Below are 27,776 nucleotides of genomic sequence, written 5' to 3' on the forward strand. Positions count from 1 at the left end.
ACAATAATAGTAGGGGATTTAAACACCCCACTTTCACCAATGGTCAGATCATCCAAAATGAAAATAAATAACGAAACACAAGCTTTAAATGATACATTAAAAAAATTGGAATTAATTGATATTTATAGGACATTCCAGCCAAAACCAACAGAATACACTTTCTTTTCAAGTGCTCATGGAACATTCTCCAGGATAGATCATATCTTGGGTCACAAATCAAGCCTTGGTAAACTGAAGAAAACTGAATTCATATCAAGTATCTTTTCCGACCACAACGCTATGAGACTAGACATCAATTACAAGAAATACTCTGTACAAAGTACAAACACATGGAGGCGAAACAATACAGTACTTAATAACCAAAAGGTGACTGAAGAAATCAAAGTGGAAATCAAAAAATTCATAGAAACAAATGACAATGAACACACGATGACCCAAAACCTATGGGATGCAGCAAAAGCAGTTCTAAGAGGGAAGTTTATAGCAATACAATCCTACATCAAGAAACAAGAAACATCTCAAAGAAACAACCTAACCTTACACTTAAAGCAATTAGAGAAAGAAGAACAAAAAACCCCCAAAGTTAGCAGAAGGAAAGAAATCATAAAGATCAGATCAGAAATAAATGAAAAAGAAATGAAGGGAACAATAGCAAAGATGAATAAAACTAAAAGCTGGTTCTTTGAGAAGATAAACAAAATTGATAAACCATTAGCCAGACTCATCAAGAAGGGAGAACACTCAAATCAACAGAATTAGAAATGAAAAAGGAGATGTAACAACTGGCACTGCAGAAATACAAACGATCATGAGACATTACTACAAGCAACTCTGTGCCAATAAAATGGACAACGTGGAAGAAATGGACAAGTTCTTAGAAAAGCAGAACCTTCTGAGACTGAACCAGGAAGAAATAGAAAATATAAACATACCAATCACAAGCACTGAAATTGAGACTGTGATCAATAACCTTCCAACAAGCAAAGCCCAGGACCAGATGGCTTCACAGGCGAATTCTATCAAACATTTAGAGAAGAGCTAACACCTATCTTTCTCAAACTCTTCCAAAATATAGCAGAGGGAGGAACACTCCCAAACTCATTCTACGAGGCCACCATCACCCTGATACCAAAACCAGACAAAGAGGTCACAAAGAAAGAAAACTACAGGCCAATATCACTGATGAACATTGATGTAAAAATCCTCAACAAAATACTAGCAACAGCACATTAAAAGAACCATACACCATGATCAAGTGGGGTTTATCCCAGGAATGCAAGAATTCTTCAATATACACAAATCAATCAATGTGATACACCATATTAACAAATAGAAGGAGAAAAACCATATGATCATCTCAATAGATGCAGAAAAAGCTTTTGACAAAATTCAACACCCATTTATGATAAAAACCCTCCAGAAAGTAGGCATAGAGAGAAATTACCTAAACATAATAAAGGCCATATATGACAAACCCACAGCCAACATCGTCCTCAATGGTGTAAAACTGAAACCATTTCCAGTAAGATCAGGAACAAGACAAGGTTGCCCACTCTCACCACTATTATTGAACATAGTTTTGGAAGTTTTAGCCACAGCAATCAGAGAAGAAACAGAAATAAAAGGAATCCAAATTGGAAAGAATAAGTAAAGCTGTCACTGTTTGAAGATGATATGATACTATACATAGAGAATCCTTAAGATGCCACCAGAAAACTTCTAGCGCTAATCAATGAATTTGGTAAAGTAGCAGGATACAAAATTAATGCACAGAAATCTCTTGCATACCTATACACTAATGATGAAAAATCTGAAAGAGAAATTAAGGAAACACTCAAATTTACCACTGCAAGAAAAAGAATAAAATACCTAGGAATAAACCTACCTAAGGAAACAAAAGACCTGTATGCAGAAAACTATAAGACACTGATGAAAGAAATTAGAAATGATACAAACAGATGGAGAGATATACCATGTGCCTGGACTGGAAGAATCAACATTGTGAAAATGACTATACTACACAAAGCAATCTACTGATTCAATGCAATCCCTGTCAAACTACCAATGGCATTTTTCACAGAACTAGAACAAAAAATTTCACAATTTTTATGGAAATACAAAAGACCCCACATAGCTCAAGCAATCTTGAGAAGGAAAAACGGAGCTGGAGGAATCAGGCTCCCTGACTTCAGACTATACTACAAAGCTACAGTCATCAAGATAGTATGGTACTGGCACAAAAACAGAAATATAGATCAATGGAACAGGATAGAAAGCCCAGAGATAAACCCATGCACACAGGTCACCTTATCTTTGATAAAGGAGGCAAGAATATACAATGGAGAAAAGACAGCCTCTTCAATAAGTGGTGCTGAAGAAACTGGACAGCTACATGTAAAAGAATGAAATTAGAGCACACCCTAACACCATACACAAAAATGAACTCAAAATGGATTAAAGACCTAAATGTAAGGCCAGAGACTATAAAACTCTTAGAGGAAAACATAGGCAGAACACTCTGTGACAGAAATCACAGCAAGATTCTTTTTGAACCACCTCCTAGAGAAATGGAAATAAAAACAAAAATAAACAAATGGGGCATAATGAATCTTAAAAGCTTTTGTACAGCAAAGGAAACCATAAACAAGATGAAAAGACAGCCCCCAGAATGGGAGAAAATATTTACAAACGAAGCAACTGACAAAGGATTAATCTCCAAAATTTACAAGCAGCTCATGCAGCTCAATATCCAAAAAACAAACAACCCAATCCAAAAATGGGCAGAAGACCTAAATAGACATTTCTCCAAAGAAGATATACAGATTGCCAACAAACACATGAAAGGATGCTCAACATCATTAATCATTAGAGAAATGCAAATCAAAACTACAATGAGGTATCACCTCACACCTGTCAGAATGGCCATAATCGAAAAATCTAGAAACAATAAATGCTGGAGAGGGTGTGGAGAAAAGGGAACCCTCTTGCACTGTTGGTGGGAATGTAAATTGATACAGCCACTCTGGAGACCAGTATGGAGGTTCCTTAAAAAACTAAAATTAGAACTACCATATGACACAGCAATTCCACGAATGGGCATATACCCTGAGAAAACCATAATTCAAAAAGAGTCATGTACCGCAATGTTCACTGCAGCTGTATTTACAATAGCCAGGATATGGAAGCAACCTAAGTGTCCATCGAAAGATGAATGGATAAGAAGATGTGGCATATATATACAATGGAATATTACTCAGCCATGAAAAGAAACGAAATTGAGTTATTTGTAGTAAGGTGGATGGACCTAGAGTCTGTCATACAGAGTGAAGTAAGTCAGAAAGAGAAAAAGAAATATTGTATGCTAACACATATATATGGAATCTTAAAAAAATAAAAATGGTTATGAAGAACCTAGTGGCAGGACAAGAATAAAGATGCAGACGTAGAGAATGGACTTGAGGACACGGGGAGGGGGAAGGTTAAGCTGGGATGAAGTGAGAGAGTGGCATGGACTTATATATATTATCAAATGTAAAATAGATAGCTAGTGGGAAGCAGCTGCATCGCACGGGGATATCAGCTCAGTGCTTTGTGACTACCTAGAGGGGTGGATAGTGATGGTGGGAGGGAGACGCAAGAGGTAGGGGATATGGGGATGTATGTATACATACAGCTGATTCACTTTGTTATACAGCAGAAACTAACACAACATTGTAAAGTAATTATACACCAATAAAGATGCTAAAAAAAAAAGAATAAATTAGGATCCAATAAAAAAGAAGAGGGCTTCCCTGGTGGCGCAGTGGTTGAGAGTCCGACTGCCGATGCAGGGGACACGGGTTCGTGCCCCGGTCAGGGAAGATCCCACATGCCGCAGAGCGGCTAGGCCTGTGAGCCATGGCCACTGAGCCTGCGCGTCCGGAGCCTGTGCTCCGCAACGGGACAGGCCACAACAGAGAGAGCCCCACATATCGCAAAAAAAAAAAGAAAAAAAAAAAAAAGAAGACATAAAAAATTGCCTCAAGTGAAGCACCACAGGACTACAGACTCTTGCATAATTCTTGGTAATCTGTCTGCGGACCACAGATATTTTAGGCTACCTGTCTGAACTGAGAGAGAGGACAACACCAAAATTTTGTCTCCAAAACAATATAAACAATGAAGTCCCCATAAATGACTTATATTAGAACAAATAGATGAAACCAATCACGAAACTGAGAACATAATGTGAAAAACAACTCTTCGGTGTGATATAAAATCAACTTTTGTACAGATTTAGTATTTTCATTTTAAAAAGCAAGGAATGCAGAATAAAACTCAATTGCAAGACATTTTGAAATAGTTTTGTTTTTTAACTACAGGCTTAATTTTATCAATAAACTTATTGGGCATCAGTATTTGTGCTAAACTTCTTTAATAAGTTAAAGGAGTTTACTAGAATCATACGATAACAAGTTCAAAGGTGAATGGCGTCACTGAATTAGCAAGTGACCTGGTTTCTCTGCCTAGCTGTGACAACAATTACAGAAGGAAAAATGTTTTGTTTGTTTGTTTCCTTTTTTATTCAGTTGGGAAAAGGAAGACGAGAATGGACAGATTTAGATCTTAGTAAATATTATAATGGTAATATTAAAAAGTGATCTTGAGTCGCTGGTAACCTAAGAGTTTATCCACCATCATCTTCAATAGTCGTTAGGAGTCTAGGCTACTAAAATAAAATTGTGAGAGAGAAGGTAGCTATGACATGGAAAATAATTGGTCAGAAGTCCAGACACTTGAGTTTTAGACCCAGATCTACCATTAACTAGCCCATAGTGTTCATCAAGTCACCTCTCACTTTCTGGGCTCAGATCTATCATCTTTAAAAAGGAGGAGGTTAGTTTAGAACTGTTGGCAGAGGAGGGAGGCTGAGCAGGGGCATTAGAAATATTCTACTCATTCCACACCAGCTTCCATCAACCCATCTCACGAATAGACCATATTCCTTTAAATTTAGGACACTGCTAATTTTAAGATGTGTCATTATTTTACATGCCACCAAGAAAGAAAAATCACTGCCAAATAAATTATGACGGCCTATCAAATACATCTCCATTTCAGAGGCTTTAAAATGTGAAAAAAAATCATTCTTAGAATTGATAAAGAAATGAATAATCGAATACCTCTTCTGTTCTGGCAGTGAGAAAGTACATTCTGGAAATATAATGCTGAATGAAGTCTAGATGACAAGACTCAGAGAGTTTAAGGGATTGGGCCCAAGTCAATATGAACTGGAAGACTCAAAGCCTTATTTTCTGCTTCCAAGTTCAGTGATCTTCCACTATGTAACTTTGACCCCCAAGACCAGCTAGTTAAATTTTGAAAGTAGATGCCTGCAAAATGAAGACACAGAGCTACCAAACAGAAACTGGTTCATTGTTAAAAATGTCTTTTCATGTCTTCTATTGAGAAAAACTCTTTATTGTGTTTTGATGTTTTCTGATAATATCCACAGATGCATTCAGAGAGTACTATTTATTTATTTATTTATTTTTTGGCCATGCCATGCAGCATGTAGAATCTTAGTTCCCTGACCAGGGATCGAATTCGCTCCCCCATGCATTGGAAGTACAGAGCTCTAACCACTGGACCACCAGGGAATTCCCCAGAGAGTACTATTTTCAAGCCAAAATAATACAGAATGCATGTATTTTACATATACATATATAATACATACATAATAGACATATCACAACACATATATACACACACACATAATTATATTTACTTATATTTTTAAGGTAGATTATTTATTGTGCTGTAGAAAAGAGCTCAGTTTCTATCACAGTTTTCTATTTCAAAGTTTTCCTTTAATTTGTAAAGATTCACTTCTGAGTACCAGGAACCTGACAGAGAAATATAAGGTAGGAGCTTGCAACCAAAGTTATGGTCCAGGGCATGGATTCGAGTTTCTAAATTGGGGTTAAGAAAACATTGTACACAGTCCTGAAAACAATGGGGCTCAAACCAGTTGATGAGACTTTTACCAAATTATAACTGAAATATAAAAATGCAGCTGAAGATCACCCAGAATTCAAATAGGAAAGGTAAAAAGTGTGGGTTCAAACTCTAGGACAACCCTGGAAGTCTGATGTTGAGCTGACAAAAACATAAAGCAGTAATTTGTACTTTGTAAGGAGAAATAATCAATTGCCTAAAAGCACTGGCAAAGTAAGTCTGAAAAGTACAATTGGGCTAACAGGTTACTCTAACCTCATTGTTTCAGATTGTCAGCCAGGCCTGCAAAAATTATTGTCCCTCAGTTTTGAAATGTTTCTGCTATTTTGTCACTTCATGAGTGAGTGTAAAGAATGGGCTCATTACAGGATTAGCAGATAAAATTATTTCTACTGTAATACAATCAAAAAATCGCACAATGCTTTTTCATAAATTCTAAAAAGAAGTGAGATATTTTGGATTTGGGGATAATGATGAAGAATATGCTCAAGAAGAGATCATGCTTCACATCCCAGGTCCTGTCTTTCATCGTCATATTATTAAACTAATCAGTAGCATAACATGAAATTCTTAGTCTCTATAAATCACAAGTCAGTGAAAGAGAACTGAAGGAGACAAGGTATACTGGAAAGAGAATTTGCTTCTTGAGAGCTGAAACAAGCCATATGTCTCTGTCCACATCCAAATCTGTATCTATCTATATCTATGTCTATATCTATATCTTCATTTGGACTCTTTAGTTACTATGCCAACAATTTTCCTGCCTTAATAGTTATTATTGTTATTATTTAAAATTCTTTTGTTAAATCCTAAGTCCTACAGGTAACTTCTTGGGCAAAAATTACTGTTAGGATCATAAATCGTACTTAGATTTTATTCAGAATTATTCAGATTTCGTTTTTCAGAAGCATTTATAAAATAACTTCTACACAACCTTTTGAGAAGACAGAATATTGCCGTACCAGCTGCCTTAATGTTTCATAATATATTTTTCCATCTAATTCACCAGGTATGGGTCAGGCTTTCTGAGTTTGCATAGGTATGACGAAAATCATGGTAATTAATTATATCCATGTACAACTTATTTAATAACAGATTCTCAACATACCTCATGAAGTCGGAGGTCTTTCTCATAAACAAGTTTTTTTACAAATGCAGCTATAAATATAACCCAGGCAACCATGAGCACGATTGGAAGGGAATAAGAGACACTGGTTAGGAAGCTGTAAGGAAAAACAAAAACAAAAATCCAGTGACCAAAATGAATGTCACACTTGCAGATTTTAATATATAAAGAACACACTCCCTTCCTACATTGAAATTATACTCCTGTTCTGAAATTGAGACTAATTATTATTATGACTCTTTCATTTATGAAGTGTGAAGCTGACTTAACAGTAAGTGCATGATTTTCTTGCCATACTGCTGCAAGAGTAAAACAGTTCTGGATTGTTAGATAAAATTGCCAAATCGTTTAAAGGGTGTTTGTGTATGTCCTGTTCAGGAAAATAATTATGATACAGATATAATTGCAAGGCTCTAAGCCCTTCTGTCTGAACTAAATTCTTATCTAAAAGGCAGATTTAAAATTACATGATGATTGGTTTACCTAGCTAAAAGATATATCTTCTCAAATTACTGTATTTATCTACTCTTTGGAAGCTCATAGTTATTATTAAACCAAATTTCCCAAAACGAAATAGAATGAAACTCAAAATCATTTGATTTAAAATGCAAAGAACTCGGATTCCTCAAAATAATGCTCTAGGGGATGTTTCATAAACAGTATAAAAATGTTTTTTCTGGTAACTAGAGGGTTGCTGGAAGACTTCATTGGGCCCTAAATAGATTCCTGAATGGCTGGCCCGTAGTACCTGAATGTTCAAATGCAGTGTTTCTCAACGTTGAGCAATGCATCGAAATCACCTGAAGGGCTTTTTAAAACAGATTCCGGGCTCCATCCATGAGCTTCTGATTTATTATATCTGAGATGGGGTTTGGAATCTGCATTTTAAACAATTTCCCAGGTGATGCTGATGCTGCTGGTCTGGAGACCACACTCTAAGAACCATGATTGTGACATTAGCCACCAACTATGGGCTAAGGCAAAGGAGTAGTTTTCAATGAGAGAATCTCTAAATTGATCTGTTTTACATATTAGGCTCCACTGAAACTTTCACTTGCAGAAATGTCCCAAGGCCATTTTCTTTTTAATCTATAAGGCCAAGGAATTACCTTCAAATTCTCCATGAAAGATGCAAATATTTATGGAACATGACATCACCAGCATTCATTTTCACTTTAGCATCAGAAGTGTATCACTAACAGAGATATGAAGGATTTTTTAGTGGGGGAGAAGTGAGGGTTGGGGCCACATCCAATTTTTTTGGTTCCTGGGAAACTGGCAAGGGGGAAGCACTTAAAGAATATTTGTTGAATGAATTTTGTCTTGGATCAGGTCCAGCCTTGATGCTGTTTCTGGCCCTGGAATTAGGCAAAGGCCTTCATTCATTAATAACAAATCCCCGCTAATGTTTCTTCCAAGTGACTGTGTATTTTAGGCTTGGTATAGTATGAAACAGAAAATTCTGGTATTGTAATTAATGGACCAATGCAGTACCAGCTACTCAACTTCAGGCAATTTACTTGGATTTCAATTTTTTCATCTGGAAAGTGTGGCTGATAATATCTGCTCTCACTTTATGAGGTTGTTTGGTGCAACAAATGAAATAATATATGTGAAAGCACTTTGTATGCAACAAAGAGTTTATATGGGTACATTAAGGCATTATGTTCATACTCCCATGAAGAATGCAGAGTACAGTTACTTTACTCTTAAAAGAAACATCCAGGTAACTACCATCCTAGGTATTAAAATTTACAAGGGGAAGAAAGTCAGAAGGAAAACAGATGAGAATTTTCATTTAATTGAAACCACAGGTCTTTACTATTCATGCAAGCCATTTCAGTTCACACATGGTTTAGGCAACAAGGTCCTGACTGGCTTCTACAATAAGTAGCTAACCTTGACAACCTGCTGACGGATCATCACCTGTCTTCTCATATCACTGCTGCACAAACAGCTACATAACCTCATCTCTATAGCTCTTGAAGCAGTCAAAGGAGACAGAAGCATTGATAGAAACAGAAAAAAAAAAAATCCAGACCCATCTCAATTGTATATAAACTGCAATAACTGGGCTGAACAACAAGCACAATTCATGTAAAGTAATATTCAGCCTCAAGCTTTTGTGTAGAATGAGCTTGAAAAACTTAGCCCACCACCCTTATTTTCTTACTGTGGTCAGAGTGGAAGAACCATTCAGTGCTACCCTACTGGCAAATTTCTTGAATATTCAAATTCAATTGTCTAAAAGCATGATCTTTACATTTTTTGTTCATTTAGCAAAACCATTTTAGATAAAGATTCCTACCAAGTGGACTGAGAATACATAAGATAGTTTCAGATAGCACAATATTTATCATAGAGAGTTGATCAATAACGTTTTATTAATTTTTTTCTGTAAAATTGATCCTACACTCATGTATTTCTAATTAAATTTGAGAGTTGGAAGGGATTTTAAGATTGTTTTGTTTAACATCCTTATTTGATTAGAGAAAAGTAAAACCAGTTGAGAGTGGGTAACATCAGAATCATGCAGCGATGCACTCAAGTCTGGAGTCCAGCTCTCTTAATTTGGGGGCCAAAGGACTTGGAAGGCCTAAGGATTATATTAAAGAAAACATGGATCATTTAGTAAGAACTTTAGCATCGTTTGGGTAGCGATGGGCAGCTCTAGTGAGCTGTGCCCTATACTGTGGATCTTTCCCTTGAAACAAGCATTTGACAAAGGTTTGGTGAACGTTATTCCTTTCATGTGACACATGTGAATGAATTCTAAAAAAAGGGGTTGATTATTTAAAATGCCTGGAAGTGCATGGACTTACTTGTCTTTCATGTAGCAGGGATAAGGAATTGCTTGGACCTGGACTGCTATTTCCTGGGAGTTCCTTCCAGTCTGCAATTCAATGACTGCTCTTTCAATACTATCCTGTAAGTAAACAAAAGCCCTGCCATAGATCTGGTTGTTTGACGGAGAATTGTGTGGCCCTGGGGCCCATATCTTGGTTCTTATGCTTCTTGTGGTCTGTGAGGTCTTGAGACTCATGCGGATGGTATATTTTACAACAGGAGGAAGAGAGACGTTTTCAGAGTCATAGCGTCTGTGCTGGCTGCTATCAGAAGGAAGCTTAAAAATAACACCTAAAAATAAAATGGCAACAACATCAGAAGGTTATTTTATGGTTGACATTATTCATTGTTTGGAGGGTACACATAGGGGGCAGCCAAACAGGCAACTGACTTAGTAATGTGACAGTAAGGTCAGACTTCTAATTTACAGAAAAGATGGCTAACTGAAAGTGACAACCTCAGAGACTCAAAGCAGGAGTTTGAGAAGATAATCACAAACTAAGTGGCCAGATTAAATATATCACTCTAAGCCACTTACTGAAATTAACCACACACACACACACATACATACACACACACACACAAATGAATAAGAATAACCCTGACTGATTATGAGGATGGACTCAACTTCATCCTGTAACTATGTAATTCTTTACAGTTTTAATTTTAACCATACCAACAAAATTACACATATTGAAGGCTCCTCAATCAATACGGTTGGTTGCCTACATGAAATGTTCTCATTTCTAAGGACATCAGAGAGGACAGTGTCCTCCCTCCACCCCCAACTACTTTTCTGAGTTCTGGATGAAAGAAGTGAGGGAAGAATTTGGCCAATTTTAGTACAGAGAGAAGCTCAAATTCTAGTAGAATAACACTTACTTCCAAAGAGTTCATTGCTTTTGTGGAGTCTTTTAGCCTCTCCTTCCATTTCATCTATGCTTTCTGCTGCCTGAATACGGTCATATAATATACAGGAGGAAATATTTACTGTCAGGGAAGACAGTGTGGTAAGATGATCAATGAGGTCAATGCCGTTCTCTAATTTTAGCCTTAGAATATCTAAAGAGAAAAAAACAGACACAAAGCATATTATAATGTTGTGTTATAATGTTGTTTCTAGTAGTAACAGGATAAAATACTGATTTTTTTGGTAAGTAGTAAACCTTAAACTAGATTATAAATAATAAGAACTTGTAGAATTTACTCTAAAAATATCTAGTACTCTATATCTGGGAAAATGTAGCCAGTCGTGCAAATGTTCACTGAGGAGAATGTTGAACTAGTTACAGACACAGTAAACCCAAGTACAAAGAATGGTACAAAGTAATTCAGAAGTATATTCTGCTACAATTTAATTAACCAAAGACTAAAGGTGAATAATTTTTAAAAATCTATCTACATTAGTTAGGAAGAAAACTATAAACTAGAGGTGAAGCATTTGAATAAACAGAAATTCTTGCTTTGTTAAGGGAATGTAGATGTAAGAATTTAAGCAAGGAAAGTCTATGCAGAGTGTGTAGAACAAATAAATGACATCATTCAGTCAGTTGTGATACAGAATCATTTCTCAGGTGACAATCTATGCCACACAGTTACAACTTTCTAATACTGTTTGACTTAAAACCTTATGTGAGCTATCTCTATTCGTAACTGTATTAATCTAGATAAAATGATCAAGATATTTTTTCAGGTAATTACTCTGGAAGAAAGAGGATTTAATTGCTCTTCAATTTCATGATTCCTTATGAGGAAATCAACTGAGACAAAGGGTAAATATAAAATTGCAAGTTAATAAATCACTTGGCCAATTAAATTTTCACTGACTTGATCACCATGAATACTGAGAAGGCTGTGATATCATAAATCCCTCTTCACTGAACCCAAGCATGTCTCTCCCATCATCCAACAGAAGACTAAATTTCTCACAGAGGGCAACTTCTTAAATGCACCTCTCATTAGAATTTAAAATGAAATGTTTTGCTTCATATAGACATTGGTGGGGGAGGGGTAAAATTGTGGTTGAACAGTGGCCTCCAGCAGCCACTGGAAATCAACACAACAGCAAAGGATTCTTCAGAAATGCTGGTAGATAGAGCTATGAAGAGTCAGTGCTCCCCAAATCCAAACTATGAAACCTCTTTGATACTAAGTTAAATATACAATTACACAAACAGTAAGTCTCACTGCTGTAGTCATTTTAACCTTCTTTTAAATTCTAAAACTCATCTCCTATATCGAAAGTTAGAAAAAAAAAATCTATATAGGAAATTTGTAGTTTATCCCTGATATTTTGATCAAATGTTTCCTTACCCAAATGATAATTTTAGAGAATAAATCACTAACATCTTTCTTTAATCAAACAGGGTTGACTATCATAAAGTACATAAAATTATACAGAATATAAATGTAGGCATAATTCCTCCCCACTGGTTTACAACCTAAATCACATAAGTTCCAGTAGCACTGGGGAGGAGGAGGGGCATTTGCTCTACTGCGGTCAAATTCTGATGCTTTCAATCCCTTCCTCTTACCCATGGTTGCATAGCAACAGGGAATCAGACACAGACTGAATTAGACATCTTGCATCCCTTGCATGTTGAAGGTGGGGATGTGGCAGAGGGAATGTATAAGTTCAGACAGCTTTCTTTGATCCTCTTCTGCCTGTTCCTTTTAAATGATCATGAGAGGAGAAGCCGACCTTGAATAGTGATTTAGGTTTATTTTCGTTTGAGTCTCTGCATTGCTTTTGTTTTGTTTTTGCTAACTCTATAACTTCTTCTGGTTACATTCTGAGTTAGTCAAAGTGATACTAAGGCCAGTGGAGATAAAATTATAAATGTAGCCAGAAATAAACCATTGCATCTTCTTTTGTCCTTAAAGACTTGCTTTTCATCAAGTTACCCCAAAAAAGTGTCCTCCTGTAGCAACCTACCTGTGATTGAAGGACAAGCTGCATTTACACGGAATATATTGCATTATAATTATTGAAACTAACTACAGGCACTAGGTATCAAAATAATCATTACTACTTGTAACTGTACAACTAACTAGGAAGAAGATGGATAGATATATCCAGGATTTTACTTTTCTTAGGATAACTAGATAGAAAGCAAATACAGAAGAAAAGGAAAAGAAGATCTTATATGGCACAATGCTTTTCACATTTCTGACATGACAAGTAAATAAAAGTTTTTCTGGACTCACCGAGTTCATCCATCTGTTTCAAGAGTTCAACAGCGTCAAGTCCCACGGAGAATTTTACAAAAACTTGCACAAAGGGGTTTCTTAGAGTATTCTAACAATATAGGGAATCAGTTTCAGTACAAAAAGAAAACATGTTTTATCATTGTCTCTCTAATAACACCACAGTGAAATGAGGTACCACTACTGGGCATTTTCAATGCACCATTTTGCAAAGGCCCCCAACTGATTTGTATTCTAGTCCTACTACTTCCTAGCTCAGAGGTTTTCAGCAAGCACTCAGCCTCTTCCAGCTTCAGGTTACTTTTCTATAAAGTGGTATCTAATCAGATTAGTCAAATGTAAATTATTATGGTATTGTTTTATACTGTAATAAGTGCAGCTATGTGAACAGGGAAAAATAAACTGATGATAAAACTTTACATGGAGTAACTCATGGAAAGACTGAAAATTTTTTAAAAAAGTGCTTTAAAAATATAAAGGCTTTTGTAGCTATCTTGCAAATTAGGAGACATAAATTCTACCACTGTAGTTGTCTACTAGGTAATACTTATTGAGATTTTACTAAGTGCTGGGCACTGTCTAATAGAGTTTACCTTACCTTGATTTTCTCACTTAGTTTTCAATAATACCTAGAGGTAAGTACTATTATTATCCCCAGCTAATAGAAGACAAGGCTAGGGCCCAAGAAGCTATGTAAATTTCCCTAAGGATGCACAATTAATAAGGGTCGAAAGGCAAGTTGAAGAGAGAGACTTCACCTTGATTGAAGAAATGTTTATTCATCTTGTGTGTAAATTCATGGCCTAGTTTTTTTGTGAACTAGGCTTAAGTTGTTCTCCCTTTAGAGGACAGTTCAGTACTACTTATTATTCTGTCCTTCTACCAATATCTTGTTTTGTTATCATGGAGATAAATGATTAAGAATAATATATATTAATAGAGCATATATATAATAGAATTAATTTGCTAAATCTATAGTTGCTGAGGAGTCTAAGAGTAGTTGGTAGCATGAAGACAGATGGCTATTATGCAGCTATACACTATGATAACCCAAGTTCTTTAAAATCTAACTATTTACCAGTAATTAATTTGCACATTATAGAAAATCTGAATCAGAACGTTACTAGTAAGGAAAGCACTGTGTTAGTTGCAATTCAGAGACGATCCATCTAACTCTATTTCCATTCTCTTATCACTCCTGTTATAATCAATCCTGCCTATAATATATATTATTTTCAAATGCTTCCACAATATGATCTTCACAAGTCTGTGAAGTGATTATCAATGGACCCATTTTAGAGTTTCATAAACTGTAGCAAGTATTTTAAGTCATTTGCCTAAGAGTTCACAATGGCAAAGCCAGGTCATGTGCTAAAAGCTTGAAGTTTCAAATTCTGTACACATTTTCAGAAATAAGTTTTCCTCAATAATTGAGAACAAGAACTTATTTTGGTCTAGAACAAAATAAAGATACTCCCATTAGATGATGATCCCTTTATAGACATGGTCATAGCATTTCTTCTTAGCAAATTACTGTACTTTGGAACTGCTATGCACAGATAATGTCCTTTCTTAATTCACTGCTTTAGCCAACAAAACTTTCCTTAATGAAATAATATGTGTAGGATATTTATCTGTTCACAGAAAAAAAGTTTTAGGAGAAAAGAGCAATTTTCCACTGAGGAAAACACATGTGTCAAAGGTACTGTCCATGTAGCCTTTGTTATCTGAGATTCACTAAAAAAGGCCACTTAAAATATCCATTTGTGATTAACAGAGGTAGGGGGTGGGGAGATGGGGAATTGGATGAAGGTGGTCAAAAGGTAGAAACTTCCAGTTATAAGATAAATATGTACTAGAGATGTAATCTACAACATGATAACTATAGTTAACACTGCTGTATGACATAGGAAAACTGTTAAGAGAGTACGGCCTGAGAGTTTTCATCACAAGAAAATTTTTTTCCCTTTTTTTTGTTATCTATATGAGATGATGGATGTTAACTAAACCTACTATGGTCATCATTTCATAATATGTATATATCAAACCATCATGCTATATACCTTAAACTTATACAGTGGTGTATTTTAATTATTTCTCAGTAAAACTGGGGCGGGGTGGGACTGAGATTTAATCAAGATAGTAATGTGCTCAAGATCAGAGAAGAGTAGAATATTAAAATAAATGGACATGCTTAATATTAGAACTAAATTTAATAGTAAATTGTGGGGAAGATGTTTGATGAAAAGTTTATTTTGTATTAATTGTGTTAAATATCTATTTTAGAAATTAATTTTATCATTTATAACAAAATTCAGGCTGTAATTGTAACTATGCATTAATTGATAGTCAAAACAAAGACTGAGTAAAGCATCTTTTGTGTATAACTTTTCTAACAAAGTTGTATGACACAAATTCTTTGTTCTGTTTAACTTTTTGAGCATGATTATAAAGAAGGGCACTTTTGTTGCTGCAAAAATCTTCTAGGGCTCCATCAATTTTCCAAGGGCCTCTCTCAAGTCTTTGAATACACAAGCCGTACTCTCTTAAAGTTCCTAAGTTGGCACCATTCCTGAGCGTTTTCTCTTCTCCTATCGATAATGGGTCTAACTCTGCTGCTTGATGTTTAGCTGCCAATAGCTCTCTTTGTGATTGGAACATTTCCCCACACTACTTGCATCCTTTTCAGAAAACCCTGCATCTTTTATGGGAATTGAAGATTATACTTTTCAAGTAGTGTGTATTGGATTTGAGTTGCACTGTCAAATCTTTAACCTAAAATAGAGTGTCAAATGTTTCGACGAAAGAACTCCCTAGATTTAACATTCTTCTTCAGAATATTAGTATTTTAGGAATTTTGGTTCAGTTAAAATAGCAAAACATAACCTAGAGAAATAAAATAAGCATTTTTTAAGTAGTTTTTATTGCATTTAATTTTGGAAAATAGATTTACATCACTAGCTATGCCTCAGGATCAACTTGTAAAATGATTTATCTCTGAATTACATACAGAGAAACTGTGGTATAAGAGGTGAGGATGGTTACAAACGTTAAGTGACAGATCTGTTATCCTGTCTCAGATCTGCTCTCTGGAGCAGAGGCAATTTTAATCTGTTGAATATGGATTCTAAGTTACTATCTGCCCATTCACATAATGATGGTGATTAAAATCTCAAAGAATTACAATTCGTACAAAAGTGAATAACAGAACCATCTCCTACCTGGAGAATTGGAATCGTCTGGTTTAACAGGTGGAAGGAATTCATGAAAAATGGTGACTTATCCACCCACTCTTGAGATTTTTCTTTTAATTCTGCCAGCTGCCTCAGAGTTACATTAGACTTGAAGAAAAAGAAACAAATCTGGTCCGTTAGTATCTTTCCTATATTTCAAAAAGGTATCTTATGGTTGTTTTGTTACATAATTTCAAGAAACAGTTCTAAAAAGTAGAGTTAGTAGAACATTGTCAGAAATTTCCCATATGGTCAAAAGTTTTTAAGTGGCAGCTTTTATAGGATCGAGATCACTTATAAAAATTCTGGAAAATCTAGGGTTTACTTCATGTCCACAGAAAATTTACAGCCAAAAAGCATGTCTTCTGGAATTCTCACAAGTTACCCATTTTTACCAATGGTACAGTTTACTACTAAAGAAACATTCTAGTTCAAGGATATAAGAAGAAGAATACTTTCATGAATTGCTGGTGGATGTATATAGTTTTTTTTGGAAAGCAATCTGACAATAGTCATTAAAACAGAATATAATATCCTTCAATCCCTCAATCTTGAACATTCACCTCTGTGAAATAAAAATACCACTGTGTAAAGTCATAGACACAAAAGTAGTTGTTGCCGCATTGCTTACATGAGCAAAAAAACAAAAGCAAACACTAGAAACAAAAAGAATGTCCAACAATTGAGGATTGGCTGAGTTAAGTTCCATAGTATAAAAAAATTTACAATCTTCAAAAAGAATGAATGAACTAAATCTATTGAATAGGAAGAATTTCCACAAGGTATTGCTGTGTGACTAAAGTAATATGCAGAAAAGTGTTATAATGAAACCTCATTTTAATAATGCAAACAATGACCATTCTGCATATGAATATGCATACAGTATAATAATATATAATGGATTAGAGGAATGCACATAAAGCCACATCCTTGAATGCTAACATTCATTAGTTTACATGAAAGGAAGAGTAGGATCAAGCAGGGAGAAAAATAGGTGAGAGTCAAAGCAAAAAGAAAAGAAAAAAAAAAAGACTGCACTTAGAAAATAAGCATTTAATGACTTCATTTATGCAAAATTATGTAAAGGTGTGTAGTCAATAAAGCAAATAAGGTATTAAAACACAAACAGTGAAAACAAAGATCATTCTAGAAATCAGTGATGACTTCATGTTTATTTTTAGATAAACCTAAAACTAATTTATATTTATATAAACTATAGTTTAATGACCAAGTAATGGTAAAAAAGAGTTTTGTTTTTTTTTTTACTTTCACGCTATCATTTTAAAAGCATCAAGTTTATAATTCAAATCACTAAAGCCAACTTTAAAAGTGAGAGAGAAATGCTATTATGGTTATATTAGGTAGGTGATAAGTATAGTTACTATTAATAATATCTTTCTCAACACCTATCCTCTATATAAGATATTAAGTTGTACAACCAAATATGACGCCAATAATCTATAATTTATCAATTGTTTTTGTTCAAACTAGTTATATAATGCCCAATATTGTTTTTTCTAGTGCCATTATTTTTACATACTTTGAAACTTAGATGTTAGTTGTAGAAAAATTTTCTGCTTTTGGAGATAAATTGAAAAATCTGAGCTCTTGCTCCAACTAACTTCATTCTCAAGTGTTAACAAAGTTCATTCCTCTTCAAGGAGCTACCACCCAATCTACATTGTTTACACATATACAGGCAGAAGTTGAGAACTGTTAAGAGTTTCAGAAAGCCAAAGGTAATAGTATGTAGGCTATAAAGAAGTCTGAGCCAGCTAGACTAAATTTGGAAGCTGACTACTTTAAAAATCATCTTAATACTCAAGATAGAAACTTCGAGTGATAATGGTCAAACCTTTTCCATTATTGCCTTTGTGATGGGGGTATATGGTGCGTACAAAATCCTTCCCAACAACATGGGTTTCAAGAAAGCCCAAATCACAGGTCCGGCAGGCATATTAATGATGTCTTTATAAAGAGAAAAGCAAAATGGTGCTGGAAAGAAAAAGTGTAATAAAACCATTTAATACATGCATTTAAAATCTATTCATGGTAAACTGACAAATATTATTGTTATAGCACCCCAAAATACATGCCTTATACTTCCTTTGTTATTAACAAATGTGACACATCTGGTATCAAAGTAAGAAAGCATAGTAACAAATCTTTTTTAGGTGTAACAGTTTAATCCAATAAGCAAGTGAATAGCAAGTGATGGCATTTTGCCAAGAGGAGTTAGAAAGGTTGAAAAGCATATTTCAGAATGTCTTCCAACAGATATTCCTCACCAGCCCTTAATTTTTAAAAATATGCAAAAGTTTGCTATTGTACTAGATACATAAGAGCTGTCCAATAAATGTTTCTTGAATGAATAAAAAGATGCATAAATGCATCAATCCAATTGCTACATTAAACATCCCTATATTGTTTGGTAAAGCTCAGCCAATCATATTTTACATCTCAAAACTCACAGATCAAGTAAACAGCTTTGATGTGCCACTGAACATTTATAGTTCTGCTGCATTCATGAAGCTCTTCTGTGTGTGATACAAATTTCTAATTCTAAAAAGTTAAGAAAAAATATTGACCTGAGCAGATTTAAGGCACATCATTTTATCATTTACTGGCAAGGTGTAGTGGTTAAGAGGCTAGACTTTGCAGCAGACTGCCTGGGTTCAAATCATAGCTTTGATACTTTCATGTTGGACAATGGTGTCCAGGTTACTCGATCGCTTTGTGCCTCATTTCGCTTACTAAGATGCAGCTATAGTAGCACCTACCTCATAGGTAAGTGAAGAGTGAATGAGTTGATATGCAGAACATGCTTGATGTGTGGTTAAGTGCTGTATGAGTGCTTTCTTGGGGAAAATTAATGCTTCATTTATTACAAAAAGCTAAGATTACAGCTCAGCATTAAAAAAAACACCCGATTAAAAAATGGGGAGAAGACCTGAATAGTCATTTTTCCAAAGAGGAAATGCAGATGGCCAACAGGCACATGAAAAGATGCTCAACATGGCTAATCACCAGGCAAATGCAAATCAAAACCCAATGAGATATTACCTCACGTCTGTCAGAATGGCCATCATCAAAAAGAACAAAAATAACAGATATCGGTGAGGATGTGGAGAAAAGGGAACCCTCGTGCTCTGTTGGTGGGAATGTAAATTGGTGCAGCCACTGTGGAAAACAGTACAGAGTTTTTCTCAAAAAAACTAAAAATAAAACTACCATATGCACTTCCACTCGGGTATATACCCAAAGAAACCAAAAATGCTAATTAGAAAAGACTCATGCACCTCAATCTTCATAGCAGCATTATTTACATTTGCCAAGATATGGAAGCAGCCTAAGTGTCTATCAACAGATGAATGGATAAATAAGATGTGGTGTGTGTATATATATATATATATATATATATATATATATATATATATATATATATAAAATGGAATATTAGTCATAAAAAAGAATGAAATTTTGCCATTTGCAACAACGTGGATGGACTTGGAGGGCACTGATGCTAAGTGAAATAAGTCAGACAAAGACAAATACTGTATATTACTTTTATGTGGAATCTAAAAAATACAACAAACTAGTGAGTATAACAAAAAAGAAACAGACTCACAGATAGAACAAACTAGTGGTTACCAGTGGGGACAGGGAAGGAGGGAGGGGCAAGATGGGATAGGGGACTAAGAGGCACAAACTATTACGTATAAAAGAAGCTATAAGGATATACTGTACAATACAGGGAATACAGCCAATTAAAAAAAAAAAGGCCAAGATTTAGCAGACCATGTTGTCAGGAGGCGACATTCCCACACTGATTTTGAAGTATACTCACTGGCATGTAAGGGAATTCCATATTTTGCAGCAATTTGCTCTTTACTTAATTTATAAGTCAAAAAATCCTTGGTGTGGTTGCCTCCCTGCCTCTGAGAAGAGGGCAGCATGGCAACTAAATATTCAGTGGGAATTCCTTGGGAGCACAGTGCTTGGGAAATGGTACTAAATGATCCTTGTGGAGTGTTTAGCCGGTTGTTTCTGTACATTGCCTGTGAGATAAAAATACATGATTTATTAACATTATATGAGCTATAAATGCTATTGAAAACAATATAGAAGAAAACCTGACAATGCTTAGACGATCCTTATAATTCCACAATTCCTTTAAAACATGTATCCCAAATGTACATGTACGACACTAAACTTCTCCAATTTAAGTGGCAAAAACTTTTGCCAGAGTAGAAGAGTTTTTCTGTAAGTGATTTTTGTCAATGTACTATATTTGTAGCTGAATGTATTATAACTAATCTCAAATAAAAGTTAAGATGACAAAAGGAATTTTCCAGCAGGAATATTACTGGGTGACTTTTCTACCTGTGTTAATGGAAAACTTCTGGACAGGTGCATTTGTTTCAGGGATCTCATTTTGTCTAGCAGCGGTCGTGTGACAGAAGCCATCTGATTGAGAATCTCCTTTAGCCTTATGAAGAGTTCTATCATCTTTTCTACTGGCTTTTGATTTTCCCTAGGGAAAAACATCTGACAGGAACAGCAACAACAAAAAAAGAAATTATTTTTGTGGAGGAACTGGAACCCTCACACACAGTTGGTGAAAATATTAAAAGGTACAGTCACTTTGGAAAACATTTTGGAAGTTTATTAAATAGTTAAACATAAATTTACCATACAACCAGAAATTGGATTGCTAGGCATTTACCCAAGAGAAATGAAAAAACATGTCTACACAAAGATTTGTATGGGAACGTCTATAGCAGCATTACTCACAATAGCCAACAAGTGGAAACAATCCAAATGAATGGATAAACAAAATTTATATCCTTAAACTGGAATACTATTTGGTAAAAGAAAGAAATTACTTACTGACACATTACAACATGTATGAAACTCAAAACATTATACTAAGTGAAAAAAGCTACACACGAAGACCACATATTGTACGATTCAATTTAAATAAAATGTCTAAAAAGGCAAATCCATAGAGAGAGAAAATAGATTAGAGGGTGCCTGTGCTAGAGGTCAGAATGAGAACTGACTGTAAATGGACACAAGGTTTCTTTTTGGGTTGATAGAAATGTTACAAAATCAGATTGTGGTAACCGCTGCACAGTTCTATAACTTACTAAAAAACCCATTAAATTGTACACTTAAAATGAGTGAATTTTATAACATAAAAAAATACCTCAATAACTTTGCCAAAAATAAATGATTTTAAAAGTCAGAAAGGCAAATGTCAATTACATAATTCTTCATGTACGCCATTATTCAAAAATCATATAATGTGCTCCTTAAAATCAGAAAAGCTCTGTCAAAAAGCTCATGTGGTCTATCAGGTTTAATCATAATCCCCTAACGTATTTCTGTTGCAGGAAGAAACACTGAAAATATTTTTTAAATTAAAATTTTAATTTTATTCTCTCATTCACTCAATTATTCAACAAACGCTAGCTGAGTGCCTGTTATGTTCCCAGCACTGGGTGAGGTGATGGGTACGAGGTGATGGGTACAGTGGTACACAAACTGGCATCATCCTTCCACTCAGGGAGTTTTGTAATAATAGGAGAAACAGATATGAAACAAATCAATGAACAAAAAGCTGGGGAATATGAGGAGGTAGGGAGTTTAGCTAAGAAATCAAAAGAAGTCTTTCCAAGATGACACCCCAAAGGGGAGAAAGAACAAACCAAAGGAGGAATAGGGAGAGGAAGGTAATAGACAGAGGGGGAAAGATTTGTGAGGTTCATGAAGAGGGAAAGCTCTTGGTGTGTCCAAGGGGGTCAAACACCACTATATGAGGACAAGATTCATTTGGAGAAATATCACAAAGACAGAGCTGTCGCAATAACACAGCTATTAATTGCAATCAGATTTTTCTAAATCAGATTCAACATTTTAATTTTTCTTCCAGTTCTGCCAAAATTCTAGGAATTCTGACACTGATTTGAAATAAACTGACTAATGATGAGAAATTTTTATTATTTTTACTTGCAATACCTGAAAGAATTAGGAATGGTCTTCTGCTTGTAAAATGCACATATTTATTTACTATACTCAACAAGAAATAGTTGGTTTGATATATGCTCTGCAGAGACATTGTAAGATAAGGATTAAAATTTTAGATAAAAAATTAATAATATCAATTCATATGCATTTTAAGTTATGTAAAATAAATATTCATTTAGTTAATGGTTATTTGCTAAGTTCTTCTATGGGCCAGGCACTGTTCTTGGCATTTGAAATGTTTCAGTGAACAAAAAGGCCCTTGTGGAGCTTACACCAAATAGAGGTAGACAGAAAATAAACAACAAAAGTGAATACTAAATAAAATACATAGTACGCTGGAAGTGTAACAGAAAACAAACAGAGCATTGAAAGGAGGTTTGAGAGGGCTATAGATGAAAGTTGGTTGCATTTTAAATAGGATTGTCGGAGTATCTTATTAAGAAGGTCAATATTGAGTAAAGACACATAGTGCAGCAAATCAGATGAAGGGCATGGCCTGGAGTGGTCCCATGCAGCAGCCCTGGGCCCAAGGAGTAGCCACGTAGGAAATGGGATTTTAGAAATAGGGAGAGGTTGTGCAGGCCCTGGGGCCCCGGCAGGATTTGAGGGTTTGCTGGAATAAAATGAGGAGCCACTGGGGAAGGTGTTGAGCAGAGGAATGACATAATACAATTTAAGTTTTAAAGGGATCACTCTTGCTGCTCAGGGAGCGGTGGGGACAAGTGTGGAGGCAAGGGAGGCCAGTTAGGGGGCCACTGCAGAATATAAGGGTCGGATAATGATGCCTTTGAACAGGATTATTTGTAACTAGTCCTAAAATGCCTTCATCCCCTTTGCTGAAATGCATCAACAACATAAGTCAGCCGTGTTGCTTCTGGTTTTTCTTACTTTAAAGAGAAAAACACTTTTTTTTTCAGTGTTTTCAATAACATGTAAATAATTTTGACCTAGTAGAGATCTGGGTGGATATAGGTGTTTAATTTTCCTATGTTTATATTTTTGTTTCAGTTTTTTATTCACTAAGTACTTATAAAGCATCTAGTTATTGCAAGCTGGAGTTACTGCTGACTTTACAGCTCTAATAATGACCACTGTTTTGTTGTACTGGATAAATAATGGTAGCCTCTATCAAAACTTGATGAAGGAAACACAAAAAGTACTTTTTTAAATACCCAAAAAAACCTTGATTCTTCTACTTGAAAATGAAAAACTTTGTTCTAATCTTTATTTTTATCCCACAAAATTAATGTGCATTCACTTTTTAAAAAAGTTATTATAACATTTGTATTTCATACTCTAGTATAGTGTATATTAAATTTAATTCCTGGTCTTGGATATACAAATTGAGAGTTAATAAGGCCATAATATTAATTTCCTCATCTATTAAATATGCAAATTTACAATATATGATCGCTAAGGTCCCACTTAGCTCTAAAATAAAGCTATAATTCCAAAAGCTCTATAAATGGATCACATTCCTTATAGTATCAGGGAGCATACAGGTATAATCAATTTTTTATATTGTACTATAAATATTAAAATATTTCATCAATAGCAACTTGCCTTGTATGTGAAGTTGTAAACGTCTAAGTAGTGCAGAAGAGTGAGTCCAATGAGGTAAGACAGACGGGATCTCTCTGGAAGAGGTATGTTGCAGAATTCCTTCATTGCATCTTCCAATTTGGGACTGGTCACATTAATGTCACAGGAATGCCACCAGAACACACTAGAAATAATCTACAAGTTGGAGGAAGAAAAATATTTTAGCTGTGAATCCTCTGAATCCACCTGTCCATTTTGAGAGGTTTTCTTATACTTTTAGACTTCATTTAAAAATAAGATAAATTATACTCAAAATCATAAAATTTTTTGGTTTAAAGCACTAATTACTATCAACACACCTAGAAAAAGTCCATAGTTCACTGGAAAGCTTAAGAAGTAAGATGGGAAAAGAGACAGAAAAAAAATCCATAATGATTCCCATATTTCTTGCTTGAACGACTGGGTGAATGATGACACCAAGAAAGAAAATTGGTTTGGATTGTTTAGGAAAATTACTAGTTTAAGACTTTTGCTCTCTCGGGAATTCCCTGGTGGCGCAGTGGTTAAGAATCCGCCTGTCAATGCAGGGGACACAGGTTTGAGCCCTGGTCTGGGAAAGATCCCACATGCCACGGAACAATGAAGCCCATGCGCCACAACTACTGAGCCTGTGGTCTAGAGCCTGTGAGCCACAACCACTGAAGCCCGCGCGCCTAGAGCCCGTGCTTTGCAACAAGAGAAGCCACCACAATGAGAAGCCCGCGCACTGCAACGAAGAGTAGCCCACGCTCACCACAATGAGAGAAAGCCCGTGTGCAGCAACAAAGACCCAACACGGCCAAAAATAAATAAATAAAATAAATAATTTTTTTTTAAAAATTGATAAACTTTAAAAAAAAGACTTTTGCTCTCTTTAAAATTTTACTCTTACTTTATTTAAATTGCATTTCATTTATATAATCATTTGAAGTTATAATCTTGTACAATAAACTCTGGGGTCCAGAGATGAAAGGTGAAGACAAAAAGCCCAGAATCACACAATAATATGAATCAACCATCCTGGAGAGTAATGCTTGTGTGAAAAGTGATGTGTGACTATGGGAAGTAAGATGGCAACTCTATTGCCACTGAGTTGAAATAAAGAAAAAGTTTATGAAATTCAAGATTATAGAAACTTTTCTCTCTTTTCTTTTTAAAGTAATAAGAATGTATGCTCTCTATTTACCTGCTTTTACTTACTAAAATGAACCTGCTCTTCAGAGGCCAAAAATGCGATAGCTGATCTTAGGATCATATAAGTGAAAGGTGAAACCAAAGGGGAAAGAATTAATAAAGAAACATTAATTGCTGGGCTTCCCTTGTGGCAGAGTTAAGAACTGCACCTGCCAATGCAGGGGACAAGGGTTTGAGCCCTGGTCCGGGAAGATCCCACATGCCATGGAGCAACTAAGCCCGTGTGCCACAACTACTGAGCCTGAGCTCCAGAGCCCATGAGCCACAACTACTGAGCCCACGCGCTACAACTACTGAAGCCCGCAAACCTAGAGCCCGTGCTCCGCAACAAGAGAAGCCACTGCAATGAGAAGCCCGCGCACCGGGCAACAAAGAGTAGCCCCCGCTCGCCGCAACTACAGAAAGCCCGTGAGCAGCAACGAAGACCCAACGCAGCCAAAAATAAATTAAAAAAAAAAAAGAAAAAGAAAGAAATATTAATTGCTATAACAAGAGGAAGAAACGTGAAGGTAAAGCAGTTTTAATTTTTGTTTGGGAGAACCAATTAAAATGACACAAACATAAATATTCCAAAGTCAGTCTTAAAGGCTTTTAAAAAACTTTATCCCATATTGGAGAATAACTGGGTTGTGTTTAGAAATGACACACTCTGTCACACGTAAGTTTTGAATGGATGAGCTCTTAAGCGCTGAAATACTTTTAGAAAATTTCTGTGACACTTCCAGACAATGAACTTGGAAAAGGGGTAAAAGATAAAACATTTCAAGTGGAAAACCCTATTATCAGCCTATGAGGAAATAACGTTACTCATTTTCACAGCAAAAAATGTTTACTATACCTCCAAACTTACCCAGAGTTCCCTTGACCATATCTATTTTATATAGTCTGTCTTGTCTTGGGGCTTTTAAGAAATAAAAAGAAGTATTTCTTTTAATTTTAGTTTCAACAAATTGTAAATGGTCTTTTTTTCCCCCAATTAGATTACTGAAACTCGACTTTGATATCATCATAATAGAATGTGAAAATTTACCTCAGATAATGTGAATGTGACAATGAATATAAAGAATTACTGATGGCATCACTTATTTAAGAAAAGCATCTAGGGTAAAGAAAAGGAGAGGACAAAGGAGGCAAAGGAAGGGATAGGAAAAGTAGAAGGAAAGGAACAGACAATGATAATGTTCTCGCTTCAGGATTTTTCTTATATTTTCACTTATTAGGCCTCTAATTTTATCATTTGCATGGAAAATTCACCATATTTGCATGAAGCTTCTCAGTGTTTTACTGGTAAGTGCTCAACAAATACTAAATGCTATTTAAACTTTTAGAAAACTAGATGTAAATACAAATACGTTCCACCCCACCTCAGCTCTGTTGTCAGGGGTGGGAATGGCCAGCAAATTGTCGATACTCCTATTGGACATTCCTGTTGTTCTCCTCAGTTCTTCTTTCAGCTCTTCAACATTTTTAAACATTTCTATTAACTGACCTGAAACAAAACAAAACAAAACAAAACTCACATGTGGGTTGCAATGTAATTCTTCCTAGTCGTTCGTTCTAACATAGAGAAACCTTCTAGATAAAACATATAGTCAACATATATGCCTTGTGTCAGGAACAGATGTCTCTCAGTTTTGGCAAACTTTGCATCTTTAGGTTCTATTTCTATCTGATTTAGACTTATTCCTATTATGATATTATTAACCTAAGGTAACAGATTGCTCTGGATTATAAATTTTCCTTAAATGTCTACAACGAAAGGTTGATTCAGAGAAAATACGGTTTCCTCGCAGACTTTGATCACACAATGTGCTAAATATACATTTCTACATTTGATTTAAAACATCAGACAAATTCAAAATGCTTTTTAACCTTGGATCATGTAATATCATCAGCTTAGGACAAGGTTTGCTAAATCTGAAACGTAATGCCACAGAGCACTTTTTCCTTAACTTTGCCCAGCACCTTACAGCTTATAAAGGGTTTTCACAATCATTACTTCAATTTTTAAATAGAATGTGTTTAATTCCAAACTCTTTTAGGACAGTTATTACAATTATTTCATATCTGGGTCATTCAATGAATAGCAAAAAATATTTTGACCTTATTTTAGCGGATTGTGATCTCTATTTTGCAAATGCCTTTCAGTTTCTTTATGAAGTATCTCTCATGCAAATATACCTTCTTTATTTTTGGACTTAGTGCCCTTCCAATTTTGTGGCTGCCTGTTGTCCAAAATTCTGAATGTCTTTCTTTTCAGTATTGAGGTATTACGCAAGAATACATGTACTGCATGATGCGTCATGCTCAGAATACTAATATGAGGCTCTGAATCGATATTTCTGTAGACAGCAGTGCATCTTTATTTTTAAAATCAGATTATTCTCACAGAAGTAAATAAATTTCATCCTTGCTCTTGCAAAAGACTAATGCACTTTAATATATCAGAGAAATAAAAGGTGAATAGTCTAACTAGTTAAATTTTTGAAGACATTTTTCTGTGAAACCAGATTTCGCTGTTTCATTCTCTGCTGGCCTGCTGTGTTGTTTATTTTAGACAA

The 27,776-nt window shown here is 35.2% G+C and overlaps 1 protein-coding gene across 1 annotated transcript in view; it reads right to left on the reverse strand.

Annotated features, from left to right (window-relative positions):
• The window catches only part of ABCA12 (ATP binding cassette subfamily A member 12), a gene marked incomplete at both ends in the record, with an annotated part of 179,106 nt that overhangs the window by 55,740 nt on the left and 95,590 nt on the right, over positions 1–27,776 (reverse strand). Inside the window, 10 exons of the mRNA XM_082840648.1 lie at positions 7,106–7,220; positions 9,946–10,261; positions 10,853–11,032; positions 13,178–13,268; positions 16,399–16,518; positions 18,266–18,405; positions 20,258–20,468; positions 20,794–20,958; positions 24,004–24,177; positions 26,580–26,704. Of these exons, the coding sequence (XP_082696774.1) occupies positions 7,106–7,220; positions 9,946–10,261; positions 10,853–11,032; positions 13,178–13,268; positions 16,399–16,518; positions 18,266–18,405; positions 20,258–20,468; positions 20,794–20,958; positions 24,004–24,177; positions 26,580–26,704 (1,637 nt within the window). The remainder of the gene's footprint in view (positions 1–7,105; positions 7,221–9,945; positions 10,262–10,852; positions 11,033–13,177; positions 13,269–16,398; positions 16,519–18,265; positions 18,406–20,257; positions 20,469–20,793; positions 20,959–24,003; positions 24,178–26,579; positions 26,705–27,776) is intronic.

Source organism: Leucopleurus acutus (assembly GCF_964270905.1).
Source record: "Leucopleurus acutus genome assembly, chromosome: 6".
Taxonomy (NCBI): Eukaryota; Metazoa; Chordata; class Mammalia; order Artiodactyla; family Delphinidae; genus Leucopleurus; species Leucopleurus acutus.